At 43.1% G+C, this 25,449-nt stretch overlaps 1 protein-coding gene across 4 annotated transcripts in view; it reads left to right on the forward strand.

Annotated features, from left to right (window-relative positions):
• The window catches only part of ENOX1 (ecto-NOX disulfide-thiol exchanger 1), a 104,200-nt gene that overhangs the window by 1,916 nt on the left and 76,835 nt on the right, over nucleotides 1-25,449 (forward strand). For all 4 annotated transcript variants that reach the window (XM_033154287.1, XM_033154290.1, XM_033154291.1 and 1 more), the window contains exons 3-4: nucleotides 19,938-20,114; nucleotides 21,531-21,737. In XM_033154287.1, coding sequence (XP_033010178.1) covers nucleotides 19,938-20,114; nucleotides 21,531-21,737 — 384 coding nt within the window. The remainder of the gene's footprint in view (nucleotides 1-19,937; nucleotides 20,115-21,530; nucleotides 21,738-25,449) is intronic.

Genomic DNA, 25,449 nt, shown 5'->3' on the forward strand with positions numbered 1-25,449 from the left:
TCTGGTTACGATGGCTTCAGGTTGCGTTCGTCACGGGATACGAACAAGCCGAACCCGGAAGTACCGGAACGGGTTACTCCCGGGTTCGGCAATTCGCACATGCGCAGACGCGCAAAATGACGTCATGCGCAGAAGCATCTCCAAGTTACAAAGCTCTTGGGTACCAGGCTTGTGAAAACACTCCCGTCTTACATTTTCATGGAATCATAGAATTGTAGAGTTGAAAGGGACCCCAAGGGTCCCCTACTGCAGGCCCCTGCAGTGCAGGATTCACAACTAAACCATCCATGGCAGATGGCCATCCAACCTCTGCTTAGAAACCTCCAATAAAGGAGAGTCCACCACCTCCCAAGGAAGACCGTTCCACCGTCAGAAAGTACGTTTAGTTGAAATCTCCCTTCTAGCCTTTGGAGCAGGAGAAGACAAGCTTGCTCCATCTTCATGTGACAGCCCTAGAGATATTTGAAGATGGTTATCCTATCTCCTCTCAGTCTCCTCTTCTCCAGGCTAAACATACCCAGCTCCCTCAACTGTTCCTGATGAGGCTTAGATTCCAGAGCCTTGGTCATCTTTTGGTTGCCCTCCTTTGCACATGTTCCAGCTTGTCAACATCCTTCTTAAATTGCGATGCCCAGAACAGGACACAGTACTCTAGGTGGGGTTGGAACCAAGGCAGAATGGAGTTGCTGGAGAAACCCAGCCAGATGGGTGGGGTATAAATAATAAAATCATCATCATTATCATCATTACTTCCTCTCTTATCCAGAAATCCAGAAGTACAATCTCTTATCCAGAAGTCCACACAGTTGGTTGTTCATGCTAAGCTATGGTTTAGCTTAGACTTAAATTCAAACAAGTCAATGCATAAGAACAGAGGTCGGCAAACTAAGGCCTGTGGGCTGGATACAGCCCCCCCAGGCTTGTTAATCCAGCCCGAGAACCTTGCGGACCCTGCCGCCCACTCGGTCAGCTCCTGCAGCCAATCTGAAGCTGCGGACGCATCTGGGTGCCGCCCTTTCCTTCCCGCTGAGGCAGCTGCGCAGGAGGAAGCAGCGGCGGCGTAGGGTGCTTCTGCACATGCGCGAGCGCCGAAACCTGGAAGTAACCCATTCCGGTACTTCCGGGTTCGGTGCGTTCGTATCCTGGAAACGCGCAACCTGCAGCGAGCGCAACCCGAGGTATGACTGTATAACCGGATATTATGGAAAGTAGCTTAGTTTCTTGTTCCTGTTGTAGGAGTCTTGCCATCTTGAAAGATGGCTTCTGCAGATGACCTCCACATTCAAGCCAAGATATAATGGTTGAGGTGTTCCCTAAGGTACCCTGGACCTACGTTGTGCAGGGCTTTGTCTATTAATACAAAGACCTGGAACCTGACTCAGTATTAGATGAGCAGCCGGTACAAAAGTTTTAACTGTTGTGTCACACGTTGCCAGCCCGGTGGCCCCATCAGCATCCTGCATCAACCGGAGCCTCTGAAGTAGGCCCAAGGGCAGCCCCACATAGAAACGGTGGCAGTAATCGAAGCTTGGGGTTCCCAATGCATGGACTGCAGTGATCAGGCTGCCCAACCAATCTGAGAAAGAATGGACTTCTGAAATTGCATTTACTGGTCTTTTAGGGTTGTATCCAGTTAATTCGTTGCTCTCACAGAATGACTTTCACTTGTGTGACGGAAGTTCTTCTGCTCTCGCACACCCCCAGATCTGTCCTGGGGGCTCCCCCAACCCTCCAAAGGTTGAAGTTTACAGGGAGAATGTGAGGAGAAGAGAAAGGGAAGTTGTCTTGTGCAAACACAAGTCATTCTGCGAGAACCATGTCTTCGTTAGATTCAGCCCCTAATTTATTTTTTTCCAATTCAGGGTGTTTGATTCAGTAATGATTTAAGTGCTGTATTTTGAAAGTAACAATCCAAAAGTGAGCGTGGTGTGGTGATTATAATACATGTCCCATTCAAAAATTAATGTTTCGTGATATTGAAATTCTTGACCCTGGATCTGGGATTTATTGCTAGTTAATTGTAGACAGTGGGTTAGTTTGTGAAATTGTCTAGTTCTCAATGAGTCGATAAATTTGTTACTGGGCAGAACCACTTCAGGCATGGGTGTAAGCCAAGATTTTTGTTAAGGGGTGCAGACCTTTTGTTAGGGGGGCAGAACCTCAGTTAGCTATGCGTTTTTATTAATTTTTATTGATTTGGGGTGCTGCTACCCCCTGCCCCCCGGCTACGCCCATGATATTTTCTCTCTGGGTGCTATTCTATTTGTCCACCTAAAAACTATTAAAATAATATCAAGTTAAAAGCACAGGAAATGGGGAAGCTAAGGCAGAAGTGACTAACTGAAACAGCGTTTGTGGTGAAAAGATGAGAGGCACAAGCAAAAAGGCATGTTCCTGAAGTTCCAAACACGGTCTGGTGTTCTATCCAAACTAAGTCTTCAAGAATTAGAGGGTGAGGCAAATGAAGACCCCTTTAGAGGAAAAAATTGGTGTGTCCGAGCCCTTGATGTCACACACCTGCAGACTCAAATCCTTAAAAAAAAATAATCCTTAAAAAGCCATTCAGCCATTGCAGCTGATCATCTGGTTCCATAAGGTAACAACAGGCTGTGTTGAGAACTTTTGGCTCTACATCATATGATGGTGTAAAATTGAGTAGATCCATTAAAATCAGTTTTATAGGACAAAATAAACTCTAGCACCACATTACGTAAGGTCTGGAATGTTGGCTATCACCTCTTCTGTAGTCATAATTCGCGATGAGGATTAAAATCCATAAATAGTCATTATAAGGAACCCCTGCCTGCACTGTATGATCACGTATTAGAGGATAATTCTTCTGTGTTACATGATTTCCACCCCTTTGGATGTACATTTAAAGTTTTTGTCTGCCAGCCTCTGTCGATGCAGCAGTAGCTTGACCACTTTATAGCCTAAAAGGGAAACTCTGTGAACAATGGAAAGGCTTTAAAATGGCGTGCAACTTCTGGTTTGTTTTTCTATAGCGCTCTTGGGGCGTGGTTTGCTTGGCCTTGATGGCGAATCAATTTCCAGTGCTGCTAGCCTTTTAGGACTCAAAGTAGCCTATATAATTCCTTATTTATTAGTGCTGTAAAATTGGATTTTAAATCTAAGCAAATGTCAAGGATTTAAATGGTAGCAAAGTTACCGATTGTATGGAATCTCTTTGGCTATTCGCTCTGTCAGTTGCTTTCTTCTTTATGTCTCCTAACCTCTACATTTGCCACGCATTTAGTACCCAGTGTATGCATTTTAATGGGACACGGGTGGTGCTGTGGGTTGAACCACTGAGCCTCTTGGGCTTGCTGATCAGAAGGTGGGCGGTTCGAATCCCCGCAAGGGGTGAGCTCCCATTGCTTGGTCCCAGCTCCTGCCCACCTAGCAGTTCGAAAGCACGTCAAAGTGCAAGTAGATAAATAGGTACCGCTCCGGCGGGAAGGTAAACGGCGTTTCCATGCGCTGCTCTGGTTCGCCAGAAGCGGCTTAGCCATGCTGGCCACATGACCCGGAAGTTGTACGCCGGCTCCCTCGGCCAGTAAAGCGAGATGGGGGCCACAACCCCAGAGTCATCCATGACTGGACCAAATGGTCAGGGGTCCCTTTACCTTTACCTTGTATGCATTTTAATGCTAAAATATGATTTATACAACACATGGCTCCTTAACGATGTAGTTCTTAGAACTGTTAAACGCTGATCAGTCTATTGTGCCTAAAATTAGGGTTGCATAGATTTTAGTTTTATTAAATGGAGATTAATGAGCCTAAGTTACCTATATCCATTAATTTCCGTGTGTCTACTCTGAGTAGGACTAGTGTTAGCTACAACCCTAGCTTACCCACAGTTTGATGTTGTTGTTCTAAATTAACTTCAGTGGCTGAAACATTTTTTGACAGGTGGCCATCTGCCGTGGATGTTTTAGCATTCCTGCATTGCATGGGGTTGGACTAGATGACTCTCAAGTCCCCTTCCAAATCTGCAATTCTGTGAATGATCTAAATAATAAAAAATATTTGACACGCATTTTGGTTAAATATTAGGATTTATTTCCTTAGGCTTCATAGTTGTATAGGCTTCATCAGGCATTCAGCTGAACATGTGAACAAAGTGTGGACCAGGGAAAGGGTCAGTACCGGATTTACGTATAAGCTAAACAAGCTATAGTTTTGGGCCCCACTCTCTTGGGGGCCCCCAAAAAAATTAAAGGCGAAAAAGCACTGGATGTACATTTACAAAATATAAGATAAAAAACAAATAAAATACCGTATTTTTCGCTCCATAGGGCGCACCGGACCATAGGGCAGACCTCGTTTTTAGAAAAGGAAACAAGAAAAAAACTATTTTTCTGGTTTTCCTCCTCTAAAAGCCCTGTTTTTTTGAGGATCAGCTCAAATTTGTGCAGCTTTTTTTGCAAAGGGAAAAGCCCTGTTTTTTGAGGATCAGCTCAGATTTGTGCAGCTTTTTTGCAAAGGGAGAAGCCCTGTTTTTTTGAGGATCAGCTCAGATTTGTGCAGCTTTTTTGCAAAGGGGGAAAAGCAAGGCTTCTTTTGCAAAGGGGGAAAAGCAAAGAGGAAAAGCCCCGTTTTTATGGGGTTCAACTCACATTTCTGCAGCTTCTAAAGGAAAGGGAGCTGTTCTACAGTTTCGAGACAGATAAACTAATCAGCCAGTCACATGTCGCTAGGGAAACAAACAACCTCCCTCTGCAGCACATTCAACAATGGAGGCCTGGGCGAGACTGCGGGGCTGAAGGGAGCCGGGGACTCTTATCTCTCTCCTGATCTCTTGCTGATCAGCTGCTGAGCGGGGTCCTTTCAACACCCCCTTTTCTGTTTGTAAAAAAAAGCACGATGTGCTTTTGGCTCCTGGGCAATTCGGCTCCAGGGACCACCATTTGCTCCATAAGACACACAGATATTTCCCCTTACTTTTTAGGAGGGGAAAAAGTGCGTCTTATGGAGCGAAAAATACGGTAATACCTACACACAGCAACAGTGTTTTATGTTGTGTAGGCTCCTATGATGTAAGTAATGGGCCCCGCCTGCTAGCCTGCTCCCTAAAACATCACTGGTTCTCTTCCATGTCATGACCCTCCCCATCGCTGGCATCCCCCATGTTGCATGTGGAAGGTCTGTAAGCAGCTTCGTTTTGTGTTTGCTTGAGCGCAAGTAGACCCGCTTTACCTGCTGAGGTTCATTTGAGCACATCATTAGATAACGTACGGCCAAGGAGAAGGCGGAAAAGAAGGAATGTCTTTGTTGTGCCCTCAGGTCTTCTCCAGAGAGGTCTGCTGTATAGCCCAATACTATGGGTCTTTTGGAGATGGTTTTTTTGCGAAGCTAGTTTAATAATTTGTGTAGAAAAGCAGGTGCTGACAAGTGTTTTTAGACAGCAATTTGTACATCCATGGGGAAAGTCTTCTAACCCAACAGCAGCTGAGACCCAATTTGGATTCCATCAACCGCTCTCCCAAATCTGTCCTTGTGAAAACTGCTGAGACGTTGTTGCTCCTAGATTATCCACATGGTTTCCTCCTCCTCCTCCTCCTCCTCCTCCTCCTCCTTCTTCTTCTTTTTGCTTGAAAATGGCTTTTTTTCATAAGCAAATATCCTTATATACTTGCAACAAATGGCGCACACGTGCTTCACGAAATCATCAAATCCTTTTAACTCTAATGATGTTACTCTCGTTTCCTGTACTTCTAATTCTGTTTCAGCAATGTCATCCGAGTTTTTGTTTGGCCTTCCACTCATTTGTATACATTATGTGAGGAACAAAAGGAACCCTCCAAAGCATTTCTATTTCACTTGTAATCCGTTTACAGTTGGGAAATGGCTATCCTTTGTTTGCCTCTTCTTGGAGTGCAGATCCACTCTACAGAGCTGAGGAGAAGATGGTATCACGGACATGTGTTTTTGGGTGTCACAGTAACAGTATTAAAAGCATAACTTTGTTGGGTTTTTTCATAATCAAAAGAACTGGTTTTTAAAAAGCATGTGCTGGCTCTTTAACCTCATCCAAAGACGGAAGAAACTAACCTGCTATTTATACAAATATGAAGTTTAAAACCACAAAAGAGCAAGCAGATGCTCTGATTTAATAGCAGCCAGGAGGCACTCTAGCAATGCTCCAGGGTTTTGATATGTCTCTTGGGGCATTTCTTTGCTGTTTTCTTGGAAGCAGCAGAGCCCAGATGCCACAGCACAACAAACAGCTTTTGAACCCTTTTTTCTCTCTTTCGAAAGCAGCCTGTTAACGTGTCGCTGCTGTAACGAAAGAGAAGTCACGAAAGAGAAGTCAGTTGGGCAGTTCTAGCTAGAATCTTCATTGTGAACCATTTTGTCGCTCTTGCAGAGACCCTGGTGGCCTAGCCATTTGCTCCAGGATTTCCTCAAACTACTGCACTACTCTGCCCACCCCTCACCCCTGTGGCAAGAGGAGTACATTTACTCAGCTCATTGGTTGCTAAGTGCAGAAAATAGAATCAAATTCTGAGCGCTGTACTAAAAAACACATTTATGGGGTGGGTGGGTCGGTGGGTGTCAGTGCTTTCTCTCAGTTCCACTTCAAAGAAGAAGAAGAAGAAGAAGAAGAAGAAGAAGAAGAAGAAGAAGAAGTGTAGTTTGGATTTGATATCCCGCTTTATCACTACCCTAAGGAGTCTCAAAGCGGCTAACATTCTCCTTTCCCTTCCTCCACCACAACAAACACTCTGTGAAGTGAGTGGGGCTGAGAGACTTCAGAGAAGTGTGACTAGCCCAAGGTCTCCCAGCAGCTGCATGTGGAGGAGCGGGGACGCGAACCCGGTTCACCAGATTAGGAGTCTACCGCTCTTAACCACTACACCACACTGGCTCGAGAGTGCTGAAGGAAGCACAGTCTGTTAAGACACTGATGTTACCTGTGTGAAACCTTGCTCAGAAATTTAATTATCTATTCATTTATTTATGAATGAATGAATGAATGAATGATAGCAGGGACATAGAAGTCCTGTTCTAACAATAGGGGAACGTATTATAGACTAGAACCTCTGTGAAAGTAGAATTCTTGGTTGCATTATTTATTAATATTATTATTATTTATTAAATTACTGTACACCCATCCTTCCTCCAAGGATCACAGGATGGATAACAATAGAAAAACACAAAAATATATAAAGTAGTAAAAAACAACAACAACCTCCCGGGAACTTCCGGGGAGGAAGACGGTGGATTAGTCATTGACCGCTGACACTTCTGTCAGCGGAAATAATTATGCAGTGATTAAAAGCAACCAAGGCATAAATTTTGATTTTCAAAGCACGCTTTTGATATAAGCGGGGCATCGGGGATTGACCTCTTATGCGCAGAAGAATACATTCATCAGATACAGTATAATGGCCAACAGGAAATGGGACTGGAGTACAGTATATGGAACTGGGTATGAAGATACAATAAATAATTATGGACTACCACACTGTTGGGATTTGTTGGAACCCTTGGAGAGAAATTCATCATACTGGGTCAGATAAGAACTATGATTGACATTTAATGATAATTTAAAAATGAAGAGCTTCTTTTGGACTTTTTTGGGGGAAAGGTAGATGCGAGAGGACTGGGAATGAAGATTGAAAAACCTTTGTCTAGCAGATGGAGAAAGAGCTGGACAATAGTACAGCCAGATGTTATCTTGGAGTGCATATTCTGAACATTTTGAATAACTGTTACATACATAATTGGCAGACAGAGAATTGGCAGCCCTTCCTGTTTCTTTTTCATTAATTCCTTTTCTATCTTCCTTTTCTATGATTTTCCTTTATACTTAAGTTTTGTTTTGTAATTTGAAGTTCTCTATCTTGGAATAAGGAAGATAACACCCGCCGCCAACAGTTTTATGCTCCCATTGTGAGTTTAACTCCTATGTGAGGTTTCTAATTGTTAACCATTTAGGACATTAAGGAAGTGAAACACTTCAGTCACACTTCTGTTTCTGTTTCACACCTTCATAGTATTCCTATTCTTGCTTTCAAACTACCTTTTTCTTTTCTTTTCTTTTTGTAATTGTGCTAATAAGTTGCATGTAGATCAGCTTAGTTTTGATTACCATAAATTCAAAATGACAACAATTTTTGCATTTATTGTGAACACAAAAATGGGAAACTCTTAAAATGTAACAAATCCTTAGGTAAAAATGTAATAATAATAATAATAATAATAATAATAATAATAATAATAATAATAATTTATTATTTATACCCCGCCCATTTGGCTGGGTTTTCCCAGCCACTCTGGGCGGCTTCCAACAGAACATTAAAATGCAATAATCTATTAAACATTAAAAGCCTCCCTAAACAGTACGTTTATATGTATATGTATATGTATATGTATATGTGTGTGTATATGTATATGTATATGTATATATGTAACAGTCGTATTAAATTGAGGAAATGTTGAAACCCTACCCCCCTGAAAACCCTAAATGGTGATTCCTTATACGGGCACAATTCACGTTAAATATATATTGGTCAACCTCCAGAACATAGATTGCCACTGGGAGCAAACCTACACCTGCAGAGGCCTTCTGTGGTACCTGTGGGGTCCTGTGTCTGGCCCCCAGGTCAAATTAGGCTCAAAAGAAGCCCCTTTCAAGTCTAATTGTGGGGGGGGGGACAATTTTGGGAGGAGGTCACAGCTGAAGAGGGTGAGTTTTTTTGTTTTTTTTTGCAAATGTCCCTGTGCCTCAATTAGGCTTCAAATAAACCTTCCGCTGGTTATATTACAGCGTGGATTTCAGATGTCACATCCCAAAATGGCCCCCACTGCAATTAAACTTGAAAGAAGCCAAGGTCTACTCTTGACTACAGCTCAGGGACGGGTTAGAGAGGAAAGAGCTTCACCATGTGAAATATACTCGGAGTCAAGTGTGAATTTCATGCTCTTTATTCAGCTCATAGTAGTGAGGAATGCAGTTCCCCCAAAATGTTTGCTTTATATACACTATTTACACAATGGGCCCCACGTGATTGGCTACTTCCGGGATACTCCTGTATGCCAATCGGGTTGCGGATTCACTTCCACCTGGAGCTGGATTGGGTGGCTCCTGCGGACCAATCAGACTGCTGCAATCTCAATCCTATTGTTCTGGGACCAGTCAGACTGCTGCAATCTCAATCCTATTGTTCTAGGACCAATCAGACTGCTGCCTTTTGGATCCTATACAACTCAGTACATAACACCATGCCAAGTCAATTCCAGTCTGTGATCCTGCACATTAATGATCTTACTTCCAATGTATGGTCCAACTCTGTTAGAAAGGGTTGCAACTTTGCTTTCTCTGGCCAGTTTTTGGCCTGTCGGGTTGAAAAGCTGAAAGTCACTAGATACTGTTTCCTTATCTTGCTCTGTATAGGTCAGGTCTTCTTCTTCTTTGTTTAGGTATTAATTTTGCTGTTTAAAATTGTATTTTATTGATATAGTTTTTATTAAATATTTCAAAGATTTCTGTCCTGTCTTCCTATAAATATGCTAATTATCCATTCTGAGCCACTTAGAGCATCTGGGAAAGAAGTCTTTAGTATTATAAATGCAAATAAAGACTTATTGAAGCATACTTTTTAAATTACAAATAAATTTAAAAGGCATCCTTATGCAGCAAGACAAACATGCCAATGGTCATAAGTGACACAAATACATTTTTCTTTAAAAGAATTGTCTGCCGAATGAAACCTCTGTGACATAATTTGGTTTAATCTATTTTATATAAGAATGGTATTAGTAATTGTATTATAAATTGTTATTGTTATAATGAGGCTACTATTGGATTGTAATTGAAAACTAATTAAAAATATTATTTAAAAATCTTTTTAAAAAAACAAACCTGCCCCATTAAAGTGGCTAATAGTTTTTTTGTTGCTCATAAAATCATCGCATTATTGAAATCACTGTCAAAGTGAATCATATATAAAAGTTTCAGAACCAACAGGATGACAAATAATACTTTTTATATCAAATTATTATGCGTTGTAGTCCTGGGAGGATGATGAAGTAAGACAAGTAGAGAGGTTACCAAAATGAAAGAAAAGAGGAATATTCTAACAGCAGTTTTGTACATCGAATAAATAATTGTGGAAGATGTATCAACATGCTGCAATCCAATCAGGATGAATGCTCATTGATGTACTGTATAACCTCCCCACAAAAAAGATCAGAATTAATGCTCAACAAAGACTGGATATAATTTAACCTCCATGTATGCTTTGAGTGAGCAAATCAGGATGAATACTCAATAAATAGGTTGTTTGGAGGGGCCCAAAGTCTGGATTCAGCAGTTACTGACAGAGAGCTAAACATATTTTAAACCTAGCATCCCAGCTGTGTTCTTCGAAATATGCCGTTCTGTTTTAAAGGTAAAAGATTTTCCTTCTGTGAATAATGAATAATGAAACCATTTGTTGTTAGAACATTTTAAAGAGGTGATTTTTCTGCTGTATGGCTTACTTTTAAATCCCATTGCAGAACCTAAAACGAACTTCGAGTGAGCCATTTCTCATTTCTATATTTATCAGTTTTTCTATATCAATGCAAATAAATAAATAAAAATCTTTTGTGTGTGAACAATGTAGAATATGTACATTCCCGAGCCAAGTTTGTTAAGGTGGTGAAGCAACTTGTTTCTTCTGTGGGTCCTTCCTTGCCTACACAAGGGTCTTCTTCTTCTTGCTGACCTTATCCTCTGCGTCCTCACTTCCCCCTCTCCAGCCATTACAAATGCCTCACTTTGCTTGTGAACTGGCCAGTGTTGGCTGAAGTCCTTCCAGTTGGGGATTTGGTCCATTGTCGACACCAGTCTGGGAGATGAAGAGGAAGCTGAGGTGGCAACTGAGTCGTGATTGTGTGTCCCTTGTGTTGAATGCTAGCGACGGCTTGGAGATTCCCCTGGTGCGCTTCGTAAATGAGCCTGGAGAGGTGGCCTTAGATAGATAGATATTTATTATTACGGCCATTCGCCCATCACGCACGATTTTTCAAAAAACATATGTATACTTAGTCTTTCTACTTAGAACTTCGAAAGGACTTTAAAGTAACAGACTAAGCAGTAAATTTACAACATAAAACATCACCCCCTATTTATAAAATTATAAAAACTATAAAAATTATAAAAACATCAATTAAGGTAACACATAATTGCATCCTGAGTCATGATTTAAAAGGAATGTCCAATCCGCCCAGAAGTCCATTTTTCTTCTTTTGGGATAGGACGGTGAGTCTAGGATTTTAGGTTTCCAGATTAACTGCTGTGAAATTGCTACATCCATGTCAAGTTCTTCTCTGGCAGCCATTGATTAGGCACAACACATAAAAGGTCAGATGTGTAATTCATGTTTCTGACCTTCTGAAGTCATTCAAGTTAATGCTGTGTTCGTTTCCTGCAGAAGCAAATCGCTCATTTGCTTGGTGAATGTAGAAGATTTTCCTTAAATTAAGTTCCAGTGCCATATTTTGTGTACCACTAAGGCAGCATATCTTAAGAGCTGCAATGTATCACCAAGAGATACCACCTGGGCAGGTTTATAAGCTTCACCAGCTGGCTTAACACATACCCTATTTTCCAGGGACAGTCCTGGATTTACTAATGCTATCCCAGCTTCTAATTTTATCCTGGAATGTCCCTATTTCCTTGGCCAGTGCGGCCACCACAAAGCTCAGGGGGGGAGCTGCCCAAGGGAAGATGCTGACAGCTCATAGTGGCTGCTGGAGAGTGGATGAGGAGAAGGAGAGGCCACTGTTGCTGAGGCCCAGTCCCATGTGACGTGCCAGTTTTGAGGGGCAGGCAGAGGGCAGGACCACCTTGCGCCCACATCTAATCACTGCTTCTGGAATCTGGCCTTTGGACTAGACTGCTCGCCGCTTGCTCATCTGCTCATTCACTTTCACCTCTGAGACCTTGACGCTTTCTGGGACTACACTATTGTGACTCTGGCTTTTTCCCATCCGACATCAGGTCCCTGGTCTTGATACCGCTTGGAGTAGTCACCTCTGGCAGAGCATGGTACATTGTGATGCAGATGTTTGTCTAAAGCTGGGTTGTTTAGCCTGCCTCCGTGCAATGCTATCTCGTGCTGGATTGAGTTGAAAGGCTGGCAGTAGCCAAGGGGATGTGAAGAAGGGTGTGGTTTTTTAGATGATTGTGTTGGATGGCTGAGAGATGAAGCTTGGGAGAACTAGCTCTGCCGGGAATTGCTGCCTCTCACTCGTTCTCAACTTTTAAAATAATAAGCAGACGTGTATATAATTTCACACTGCAGCGGAATTTCTCAGCAGAGGCTGGTTCTGAAGAGATTGCTCACCACCACTTCCCACTTCTTGAAAAAGATGGAACAAAACACTGAATCATGTTGCTGTGGAATATCTGCTTGATCTATTAAAAGCATCCCCTCCGCCTGCAAATAATTGGGGAGAAGTAATCTAGAATTTTACCTCAACTCAAAAACTTTAAATTGATGCAGGTTTTCAAAACTCTCAAGAAACACCAAATTAAATGTCTTCGCATCAAGAAATAGTAACAGTTGCTATAGAAAACAATTTACCATCTGGAAGCTGAGTAGGTTTCCTTTGTGTGTTATTTTCAAATAGAACATCCAGAGACAAAAATGTATTGTCAGTACCAGCGAGGCTGAGAATTTCACCATATGTTAACGTCTTACTCAAAGGAAAAGGAAGCAACTCTCATTATTTTGCTGCTTACTCAAGATGCATTTTTAAAAATTATTGATGGAGAAAGGCAAACATGGGAAAAGAATTAAGAAAAGATGTGGAACTCGTTTCCTAGTTCTGCTGGATCTCTCAGCGGCTTTTGACACCATCGGCCATAACATCCTTCTGGACCGTCTAGAGGGGTTGGGAGCTGGGGGCACTGTTATACAGTGGTTCCGCTCCTTCCTCCTGGGCAGTGTTCAGAAAGTGGTGGTGGGGGATGAGTGTCACTTGTGGGGTGCCTCAGGTTTCCGTCCTCTCCCCCATGCTTTTCAACATCTACATGCAGCCGCTGGGAGAGATCATCAGGGGGTTTGGGCTGGGTGTTCATCAGTATGCGGATGATACCCAGCTCTACCTCTCTTTCAAATCAGAACCAGTGAAGGCGGTGAAGGTCCTCTGTGAGTGTCTGGAGGCGGTTGGAGGATGGATGGTGTATAACAGATTGAGGTTGAATCCTGACAAGAAAGAAGTACTGTTTTTGGGGGACAGGAGGCGGGCAGGTGTGGAGGACTCCCTGGTCCTGAATGGGATAACTGTGACCCTGAAGGACCAGGTGCGCAGCCTGGGAGTCATTTTGGACTCACAGCTGTCCATGGAGGCGCAGGTTAATTCTCTGTCCAGGGCAGCTGTCTACCAGCTCCATCTGGTACGCAGGCTGAGACCCTACCTGCCTGCGGACTGTCTCGACAGAGTGGTGCATGCTCTGGTTATCTCCCGCTTGGACTACTGCAGTGCGCTCTACATGGGGCTACCTTTGAAGGTGACCCGGAAACTACAACAAATCCAGAATGCGGCAGCTAGACTGGTGACTGGGAGCAGCAGTTGAGACCACATAACACCGGTCTTGAAAGATCTACATTGGCTCCCAGTACGTTTCCGAGCACAATTCAAAGTGTTGGTGCTGACCTTTAAAGCCCTAAACGGCCTCAGTCCAGTATATCTGAAGGAGCCTCTCCACCCCCATCGATCTACCCAGACATTGAGGTCCAGCGCCGAGGGCCTTCTGGCGGTTCCCTCATTACGAGAAGCCAAGCTACAGGGAACCAGACAGAGGGCCTTCTCGGTAGTAGCACCCGCCCTGTGGAATGCCCTCCCACCAGATGTCAGAGAGAACAACAACTACCAGACTTTTAGAAGACATCTTAAGGCAGCCCTGTTTAGGGAAGCTTTTAATATCTGGTGAATTATTGTATTTTAATATTGTGTTGGAAGCCGCCCAGAGGAATCAAAACTTTCTCATACTGAATTCTGAATTTTGCTCCAAGTGTGCCCATTTCTACAAATTGATCTCCAAACTGATGCCTTCCAGATGTTTTGCTTCAACTCCCTCAACATGGCCAATTGCCAGGGGTGATGGCAGTTGTAGTCCAAAATCATATCTGGATGGAACCTGTCTGAGGATGGCTAGACTAGAAGGTATTCTGTTTCCTTGATCAGCTGGTATTCATGGAACCATAGCAGGAGTTTAGGTTCTAGGCAGCTGGGTGCTCCATAATAAGCCATAGACCAAATCAAACTAAATGCACGGGGGAAGCAGTGAAAATTGGGCTGAATGCTGGCTGCGACCACCTGTTGACAATGGAGACTTTTTTTTACTTGGGTTCAGATAACAGATGTGTCATACAGTTCAGTCAAAACTACCGTATTTTTCGCTCCACCAGACGCACTTTTTCCTCCTGAAAAGTAAGGGGAAATATCTGTGCGTCTTATGGAGCGAATGGTGGTCCCTGGAGCTGAATTGCCCAGGGGCCAAAAGAGGATCAAGCTTTTTATTTTACAAAGAGAAAAGGGGGTGTTGAAAGGACCCCGCTCAGCAGCTGATCAGCAAGAGATCGGGAGAGAGATAAGAGTCCCGCTCCCTTTCAGCCCTGTCCTCTTGCCCTGGCCTCCGTTGTTGAATGTGCTGCAGAGGGAGGTTGTTTGTTTCCCCAGCAACATGTGACTGGCTGATTAGATTATCTGTCTGGAAACTGTAGAAAAGGCTCCCTTTCCTTTAGAAGCTGCAGAAATGTGAGTTGAACCCCATAAAAATGGGGGTTTTCCCCCTTTGCAAAAGGAGCTTTGCTGTTCCCCCTTTGCAAACAAAGCTGCAAAACTTTTAGCCGATCCTCAAAAAAACAGGGTTTTTCCCTTTGCAAAAAAGCTGCAAAACCTTTAGCTGATCCTCAAAAAACCAGAGCTTTTAGAGGAGGAAAACCAGAAAAATATTTTTTTTTCGTGTTTCCTCCTCTTAAAACGAGGTGCGCCCTATGGTCCGTTGCATCCTATGCAGCGAAAAATACGGTAAACACTTGTGAACCCCATCAATTTCAAAGGGAGAGATTAGCATTTGCCGAAATCTCCCACAGTTCAGTAGGACAAGAAAAGTGCTTGCCTTTGGTTGCATTGCATCCTATGTGAACGTTGTGTCGCTTAAGAAATGTGGGCTTGTGAATACTGTACCTGCTTGCGTTAATGGAAATTAAATGTACGTACACTGAATCCTTTTGAAGTGTAATGGAATCCTTGTTACTATTTTCCTTAGAAGACTCACTTTACAACGGAGAAGGTCATGTTTCATTGTGCATTAAAGAAGGTTCATAAACACAGAATCATAGAATTGTAGCATTGGCTCAGCCAGAGATCTCCCTGATCCTAACTTGCTTCTTTTAGCTGATCTCATGTTAGGGTTGTGTCCTCTCCCCCCACTTTTCTTTTTAACAGCAACCTTAGGTTTAAAAATATGAATAAGTGCTCACGTCCAAAATGTATTCTATGGGCTTTTCAGAGTTACTACATTATAGGAGAAACATTGTCGTGTGGTTTCAGGACAAGGCATAGTTTTTTATTTTCAAGCTTTGCTCTTTTTTTGTCGTTTATTAGTTCAGCCACAACTCCCAAGCTGCCAAACCCTGGATTTTTCATGTTACCATTAAATATTGCTGCATTGTGATCCGAAAGCTTTTGGGAATGCCCAAACAACTTGCCATTGCCTCTGAATAATTGATGGTATCAAATTGCTGCAAAGTGTTGCCAGCAGAAGGATCCGAAAGGATTGTTTCTTAAGAAACAAGCAAGTTTCATTTTTCTAACTCCCCCCCCCCCCACACACAAAGAACGGGCTCATGAAGTTGCCTTTATAGTATTTTAAAAAATCTGCTGTTTTATGTTTCATCGTCTTACAATTTTTGATGCTGTAGAGCAGACATCTGCTTTACCTATGTAATGTTGGGGGGGGGGGGAGAGAGAGAGAGGGAGGGGGGTAGGAATGACTTTCATGCAGTAAAAATCACCACCCACCCTACTTCTCATCAGTCTCCCTGGCGGTTATGACCAAGGTTGTCTCAGCTGTGATGTTGGAGTTTTTGTGGTTTGGGCCACTTCAACATCCACACTGAGGATTCCTCACATCTTGCTTGGGAGTGCATGGCTTCCTCAAATGATCATTGGTCTAATTCTAATGCATAGAGCAGAGCTTTCCAAACTTTTCACGTTGGTGACACACTTTTTAGACATGTATCATTTTGCGACGCAGCAATTCCGTTTTGCGTCATTTTGCGACAGAGCAATTCAGTTTTACCAGCAAACTGGAGGTTAAACGAACCCCTTTCCGGCCCTGGGAGGAGTGTTTGGCACACTTAACGTGTCGTGACACACAGTTTGGGAAGCTCTGGCATAGAGCAAATCGTGCCCTTGATTCAGTCTTCACTCCGGGGGGAGGGGGTGGCCCTGGAAATTGGACGGGGGTTAATATCACCCCATTGTCATGGTCGAAACCACTTCCTGGTGAGGTTCGCCTTGCAGCAATGATTCTCCCCTGCAGGGTTGGGGAACCAGATAGAATGGTCCACCTTCAGATACTGGTCAAATCTGATGGAGTCCTGACTGCTCTGGGCGATTCTAAGAGCAGGTGATCTGGTTGAGGCCTTTGTTTCACTATGGAATGGTGAGACCCATAGAGCCATTGACACGATTGCGCCCTCCGGTGCTGTGGAGTCATTTTGCCCCTTGGTATCCTGAGGAGCTGCGGTAGACGAAATGGACCGGGCAAGGCATAGATTTCACTTAGGAACTGATTGATCACGTCTTCAGAGTTGTGGCGCTGAGGACAGCGAAGAGATCCTTCTTCGCTGCCTCCATTGCACCCTTGGGGGAGGGGGAACTATCCTGCAGAGGTGTCCTGTGTCATCTGGAGGCTGGTTTCTCCTAACCAGATGGCTAAACACTTTGCAGGCAAAGGTCCGCAGATGCCGCTGTTCTAACAGTGACAGCCGAGGTGTCTTAACACAACGTCAAGCCCATTGGTGTTGAATCAGTTCCAGTTCATGCAGCCTTAGGACGTGGACAGGATATTTGCAGCGATGTGCCCAACCACATGCTCATTATATTCTTGTCCTTCCTGGCTTTATTAAAGCTAGCCTGGATGGTGTGAATGGGTCAGATAAGATAAGATTTCTTTATTGAATGGGTCAGAGAAATGGTAAGTGCATATTTGCAATGATGGAGTGGTACTCTCTGCCCTTAAAGAGGCAGTGGTCCATCCACTTCTCAAAAAGCCCACTCTAGACACCCAGTGAAGTGTAAGAACAACAGACCGGTTGTTTCTTGGCAGAGAGGGTAGTCGTAGGGTGAGAAGCTCATGACCAGGACATGTAAACAGGGCTGTTTGCAAGGGTTTGGTGGAGGAGATCAAACCCTACGCCAAAGGATAAATGGACATAAATCTGATATCAGGAACCACAAGACAGAGAAACCAGTAGGAGAACACTTCAGTCTCCCAGGACATTCTATACAAGATCTCAAAGTAGCTGTCTTACTACAAAGGGATTTCAGAAATAGACTGGAAAGAGAAGTTGCTGAATTGCAACTCGATGTTGTTGTTCAGTCGTGTCCGACTCTTCGTGACCCCGTGGACCCCATGCAACTCATTACCAAACTTAAAACCATGGAGAGACCTGGTCTGAACAAAGGCATTGGATTCTTATCTCATTATACATGACAAAGCTATCTTTAGCCATCTCACCCCTTGCTTTTTCCTTTAAGACTAATTGCAGTCGTTAACAGTCGTCAACAGGTTTTCCACACCTATCAGCCAATCCCCCATTCCCACCACCCTTCTGAGTAATACCCCTCCTCACTCTCTCACTATATATAAGGGTCTGGTGAATTCTGTTTCAGCGTATCTGAAGAAGTGTGCATGCACACGAAAGCTCATACCAAGAACAAACTTAGTTGGTCTCTAAGGTGCTACTTTGTCCAGTTGTCTTTGTCCATGGAGTTTTCTTGGCAGGGATACTGGAGTGGCTTGCCAGTTCCTTCTCCAGGTGGATCACGTTTGGTCCAAACTCTCCACTATGACCTGTCCATCTTGACCTGTCCATAGCTTCCCTGAGTAATTCAAGCCCCTTCGCCACGACAAGGCAGTGATCCATGAAGACCCTGATGTTGGGAAAGATGGAGGGCACAAGGAGAAGGGGACGACAGAGGAAGAGATGGTTGGACAGTGTTCTCGAAGCTACTAACATGAGTTTGGCCAAACTGCGAGAGGCAGTGGAGGATAGGCGTGCCTGGCGTGCTCTGGTCCATGGGGTCACAAAGAGTCGGACACGACTGAACGACTAAACAACAACAACAAAGGTGCTACTGGAAGGATTTATTTTTTATTTTGTTTTGACTATGGCAGACCAACACGGCTATCTACCTGTAACTGAGACTGAAGAGAGTGAGACTGTGTCTTTTGGATCAAGGCTGGTTGCTTATCTGAGCTGTTTGCATGGGGTGGAAAAAGATACAGATCACCTACTTGCTTTTGTGACTTTTAAACTCTTGCTGGAGAGTGTGCTTAGCACCATGCAGCTGCCGACCTCAGAACACTCTGAGGTGGGTTTGGAAGGTACAATGTACAGAACGATTCCTGCCACTCCCCAGAGGGGGAAGAGATGATTGGCGGTGGTAGGTGACTCCCTACAGAGCAGGATAGAGGCACCAGTGTGCGGAGGACACAAGAGGTGTGCTGTCTTCCAGGTGCAAAGATTCATGATGTGACACAGAAGATGCCAAGTCTTATACACAACCTCTTCCTTCTGATTCATGTGGGTACAAACGATACTGACAGAGATTATCCATCTAAACTTTTAATTAAAGCAGCCTTACAGTGCAGGATACAGTCTAGCTGGATGTTTTCCCACATAGGCACCAGTGAAATGAATTGAACCTGTACAAGAGCAGCCAGGGGCGTAGCAAGGGGGCCGTAGGGGGTGGGCCGCCCCATGTTCCATAATGACAAATTATCAAGGAACAATTACTGCCCTAATAGGACGGTTCATAAAAAACTTTTTTTTAAATGCCTGCTCCAAAGGTCTTATCTCACTATACTAGGGATTATATAGCTATATATGAAATTTCATGCATATCGGTTAATATCTTGACCCTCCTCCACCAAAATAGCTGTTTACTTGGCTGTTTTCAGATGCCGTGAAGGCTGAAATTTCAGTTCAGTGGAGCACTTACTGTTCCCAACCCTAACCCTGTGGAAAGCCATCTAATTAGACTTTAATTTGATTTTGAGATGTTTTTAGGAGGTAATTTAATTATTGTTTGATTTTATACCAGTGTTATGTATCTGATGTTAGCCACCCTGAGCCCGACTTCGGCCGGGGAGGGTGGGATATAAATAAAAGTTTTTTATTACCGTATTATTACTTGTTATTATTCCTTTGTAAGAAAATATGAAATAACGTAAAACCATTTTTGCGGGGGGGGGGGGAATCAATGGGGGGTGACAAGAAATTTTCCGCACCAGGTACCACCTGACCTTCCTACGCCTCTGGGGAGGAGGTGACAATATTTTTTTTTGCCCCCAGGTACCAATTTACCTTGCTACACCCCTGAGAGCATCACCATTCTTTTCCACAGCCATTGAGAATTTCACAGGACTGTGACCATTGATTGTAGTATCCAGTACTATCCTAAATTTATATACTCTTTCCTTCTTGCTGCATAGTTGGGCTTTCTCACCTACCCTCCCCCCTGCCTCAGTGCTTGGCTGAAAAGCCGAGGGAGGTTAATGTGAGGTTTAGGTTTTGGGTGCATGTGAGCAAACAATGATTTCTTAACAATAAATCTAAAGCCAGATGATCTCTGCAAGAAGGCCAAAAGTCATTTCAAAGGTGCTAAAGCGACTATTTTATTTTCCACCTTTGCAGATTCAATTTGTTTACGAGGCTTTGATCCAAACATCAACATGGTCACTGGAATAACTCCAGTTAACCCCATGTTGTCAAGTATGGGATTAGTAGCCCAGCCGCCGCCGCCAGCGGAGGTGCCTGTCATCAAAGAAATAATTCACTGCAAAAGCTGTACGCTCTTCCCTCCAAATCCAAGTAAGTGTGCTTGGTTAATTTAATTAATGTTCCAAATCACTAGTCCAGTTCAGGCTGTCCTAATTGGTTTTTACCCAGTGTAACAATGGCAATTTAGTTATCCCTTCACTTAGCGTTTCCACAGGGAAAAAGACTTCACAATTTGGATAACATGAGGCAAACTTCCTTCCTTCCTTCCTTCCTTCCTTCCTTCCTTCCTTCCTTCCTTCCTTCCTTCTTTCCTCTCCTTAGCACAGCTCTGATATATTGTTGTTGTTCAGTCGTTCAGTCGTGTCCGACTCTTCGTGACCCCATGGACCAGAGCACGCCAGGCACGCCTATCCTTCACTGCCTCCCGCAGTTTGGCCAAACTCATGTTAGTAGCTTCGAGAACACTGTCCAGCCATCTCGTCCTCTGTCGTCCCCTTCTCCTTGTGCCCTCCATCTTTCCCAACGTCAGGGTCTTTTCCAGGGAGTCTTCCCTTCTCATGAGGTGATATATTAGCATCCTACAATATAGGGAAATTTCACTTTATACCTTGTCCTATGTAGCTGAGGGCTGCCAGCATCTCTCCAGGGGACGCTCCCAGGCCTACCTGGAGACTGAAGCTGGCTTCTTCTTCTTCTGCACACCAAGCAGATGTTCTGCCACTGAGCTAAAACTTCTCTGCAGGTCCAATATTTGCCCCAGTCCCCGTCTAGGGGATCCTTCCTCACTTGCTCCTGTAACCACAGGTTCAATCTTCACCCTCTTTTAGTAAACTCTCTCCCCACCCTACACCCCGCCAGGTTTTTTTGTGATGAAGACTTTTATGTGATTGGTTTTGTGTCATTTTGAGATATATATATATAATATATAACAGTGTTTTTCAACCACTGTTCCGTGGCACACTAGTGTGCCGCGAGATGTTGCCTGGTGTGCCGTGGGAAAAATTGTGTTTATTTGATTCCTATTCAAGAGAATTACTTTATATATAGTCAATATAGGCACAGAGTTAATTTTTTTTAACATTTTCTAATGGTGGTGTGCCTCGTGATTTTTTTCATGAAACAAGTGTGCCTTTGCCCAAAAAAGGTTGAAAAACACTGATATTATATATATATATATATATATATATATATATATATATATATATATATAACACCTTTTGTTCATTGTGATGCTCTTTACCTGAACAAAAAAACATGCTTTGATTAATTGGGAGCTGATAAAACAAAGAGCACTGAGCACATAGTTCCTATCTTAATGGCAGAAATCTGCGGTGTCAGCTGATTAATATTTTAATACCCAAATAAGTTCTGTGAGGACTTGATCTGATTAGATGCCTTTCTGATTATTCAGTGTTAAAACTTTTATTTAAGCAATTTATTTTATGTCCGAGATGAATTATGGGGCTGAATTAGAAAGCCGGTGAGAACTTTAATTTTTTCTCTTAGATCTTCCGCCACCTTCAACAAGAGAGAGGCCGCCTGGATGTAAAACTGTGTTTGTCGGAGGATTGCCAGAAAACGCTACTGAGGAGATTATTCAGGAAGTCTTTGAGCAGTGCGGTGACATCACAGCAATCCGGAAAAGCAAGAAGAATTTTTGCCATATTCGTTTTGCTGAAGAGTTCATGGTCGATAAAGCCATTTACCTTTCTGGTATTTGTCACATTCTTCAAAGGGTTTTCTTCGTGGCTTCTCGTTTGCGTTTTGCGATGTTAATATGCTGTTATGTTCTTTGACCTTTACCGTAGCAAGTGTTTGCCAAGCCCAGGATCTTGGGACAGAAACTGCAAGGGCACAGTCACAATTACTCTATCCCTAATGTATGGTATTCCTCTTAATTCCAGGTGTGAAGGGGGCTGTTGCACAGGATTCTGCGAGCACAGGATGCTCAACTCAAGGGCCATTCGCCTGATCCACTGGAGCCATTCCTATGGTCTTAGGTGTTCCTGTGTTCACCAGAACTTTCCCCTGTTTTCTGCTGCTCTGTGATAATTCAGTAGAGAAGAGAAGCTCCCCACATGGTGCCACAAAACCATTGTTTCATATAGGGCTTTTTATATATGGTACTGGCCCTATTCAGTCAGGACAGCTGGTTTAGATATCAGTAGCCTGTACTGCGTTCTCTATAAACAGCCGAGTCCCAATCAAAACTTACCTGACTTACTGAAAATGGCTAAGTCAAATATATCTCTCAATCTGTCTTCTGTCTTCTTAGCCGATGGATTTCCTACTTCTAGGATAGGATGCGGGCAATGCAAAGTATTTTTAAAATATGGGAATAGGCAGAATCTTTGCAGCTGCAGTTGCAAAGGGCATCTAAGGATATCGCCCAGTTGAGCAGGCATAAAAATCGCTGTGTAGACGATGGATCAGAATTGGGTCATTGATGCAAGTGGATAAACCAGGCACGCTAATGAGCAAGATCAGAAGAGATGATGCTGTAAACACGGGGTGTAAATATATCACTTTGGGATAGGTCCATCCGTACTTAATGTGCACATCTGTGGTTGTGTTATTACACAGGTAAATGACCCCGCTGTAAGACCTGGTTTGCACATGCAGCAAAATGAATGGGAATGAGGTAAAAGTGAGTCAAATGGACTGTACACTACATAGATGATGATGATGATGATGATGATGATAATAATAATAATACCTTTATTGTCAATGTACAACCTGTGTACAACGAAATTAACCGAGCCTCCCCACCCCCACAAACACTCAATCTCATTGCACTCTGTGTGCTTGTCGCACAACACACCAACCCCCAAAGTCAGTTGCACTGTATTATTTTCCGTTCAGCAGCCCACGGATAGAAACTGTTTTTTAGCTTGTTGGTACGACTGATTATGCTTCTATATCTCCTGCGTGAGGGTAGAAGATTAAAGAGGTGCTGGCCAGGGTATGAATCGTCCCTGGGAATTTTCCTCGCTCTCCTGAGGCAACGATCCCTTGCGATGTCATCTAGCAGGCTCAGGGGACAGCCCATGATATCATGTGCTGTGTTCACCACCCTCTGTAAAGACTTTCTGTCCGTGGCTGTCAAGCCAGCGTACCACACTGTGATACAATTTGAGAGGACACTTTCTATTGTGGACCAGTAGAAGGAGGTCATCAATTGTTGTTTAACATTGTTCTTCCGCAAGACCCTGGGAAAATGGAGTCTCTGTTGGGCCTTCCTAACCACCTGAATTATATTGTTTTTCCAAGTGAAGTCTTCACTAAAGTAAACTCCCAGGAGTTTAAAGGAAGTGACTCTCTCCACACAATCCCCCGATATACAACGGGGCTAGTTCCCCTCTCTTCCTCCGAAAGTCCAACACCATCTCCTTTGGGATGTTCCTCATGCTGCACGTGCAAATCAGGTCCTACATTGGAATCGTGAGGATCCCAAACTGTTACTGCATCGTATTACACAAGAATACTCATTCCATCGTTTCTCAAACAATACCAGAAAGAGGAAAATAGCTTTGTATTTACTGGGTCTCCTCCCAGGCTTAATTTTCGTAAAATAATGTAGCAAAGTTCTAGCTTCTAGTGTGACAGAGAAGCTGCCGTGGGTTTGGCAGATGCTTTGTTTTAATTGCACTGAATTACTGTTTCCTAGATGATCTTTATTATGTTTTCAAACATAAAACATTCTGAAGAGTGTAATTTTTCAAGCCTGCAATAGACAAAAGACATAAAAATAGAATACATAAGTTATTGCAACTACAATCTTCGTGTTACATGAGGATACAGCCCTGTTTCTGTCATTTGTGGTATAAAGGTAGATCACACACCAGTCCCAGATATGCTCTGCTGACAGAAGTCCCACACACTCCATTGAGGTTTCTGGTGTAAACAGGGCCACAAGGATTGAGTTCTCACTACATATTTCATTTACTTGCCAATTTATGCCATTGTATGTGGGGGGGGGGAATCATTTTTAAAAATGAAGCAGTAGGCTTGCTCCATCTTCCATGTGACAGCCCTTTCAATATTTGAAGATGGCTCTCATATCTCCTTTCAGTCTCCTCTTTTCCAGGCTAAACATACCCAGATCCTTCAATCGTATTTCATAAGGCTTGGTTTCCAGACCCTTGATCATCTTGGTCGCCCTCCTCTGCACACCTTGCAGCTTGTCAGCATCCTTCTTAAATTGTGGTGCCCAGAATTGGACACAATATTCCAGGTGTGGTCTCACCAAGGCAGAATAGAGCGGTACTATTACTTCCCTTGATCTGGACACTAGACCTCTGTTGATGCAGCCTATAATATCCCTTAGCTTTTTTGCTGCTACATCAGAAGGTTGACTCATGTTAAGCTTGTGGTCCACCAAGACCCCTAGATCCTTTTCACATGTACTGCTAGTAAGCCAGGTGTTCCTCGTCTTATTTTTGTGTATCTGGTTCTTCCTGCCTAAATACAGAACCTTACATTTGTCCCTACTGAATTTCATTTTGCTAGCTTACACCCAGTTCTCCAATCTGTTAAGGTCATTTTGAATTGTGATTCTGTCTTCTGTGGCATTAGCTACCCCTCTCAGTTTGGTGTCATCTGTAAATTGGATGAGCATCCTCTCAGTTCCTTCATACAAATTGTTTATGAAGACATTGAACAACAACGGGCGTAGGACAGAACCCTGCAGCCCCCCACTTGTCACTTTTTCCCAAGATAATGAGGAACCATTAATGAGTACTCTTTCGGTTTGGTCAGTCAACCAGCTACAAATCCACCTAACAGTTACCTCTTCCAGCCCACATTTTACCACCTGCCTCACAAGAATATCATGGGGGACTTTGTCAAAAGCCTTACTGAAATCAAGATACACTATGTCCACAGCATTCCCCTGATCCACCAAGCTTGTAACTCCATTAAAAAAGAAAGAAATGAGATTCATCTGACATGAAGTATTTTTGAGAAACCCATGCAGTAGATACATTGATGCAGAAGATTTTAAAGGTTAACATTTCATTGAAGACAGAACTTTTCCTGGTGGGAATGATGGAAATACAATTAGAAAAGGACCATGGAACATTATTTCAATATATGATCACAGCTGCCTGACTTTTATATACTTAAAAGTATATAAAAGTATATAAAACTCTTCCTACCATGGAAGAGTTACATTTAATTACAGAAAAATTGTTGTTGATATTTACTAAAGATTGGAAACCTCTTATAGACTTTTTGCATGAAAAAGAACTTGTGATATCTGGGTTCGAGGAAGAAAATAGAAAGTGGAATAGTTGTGTGTTACATTGTAGTGGGTGATTTGAATATATAACTGACAAAGAATCAGAAGTTCTCATTTTTTTCTCTTTTCCAATTTTTATTTATTTCTTTTTTTCTTCTTCTTTTCCACTTCTTGGTTTGCATTTTA

This window comes from Lacerta agilis, chromosome 7, assembly GCF_009819535.1.
Source record: "Lacerta agilis isolate rLacAgi1 chromosome 7, rLacAgi1.pri, whole genome shotgun sequence".
Taxonomy (NCBI): domain Eukaryota; kingdom Metazoa; phylum Chordata; class Lepidosauria; order Squamata; family Lacertidae; genus Lacerta; species Lacerta agilis.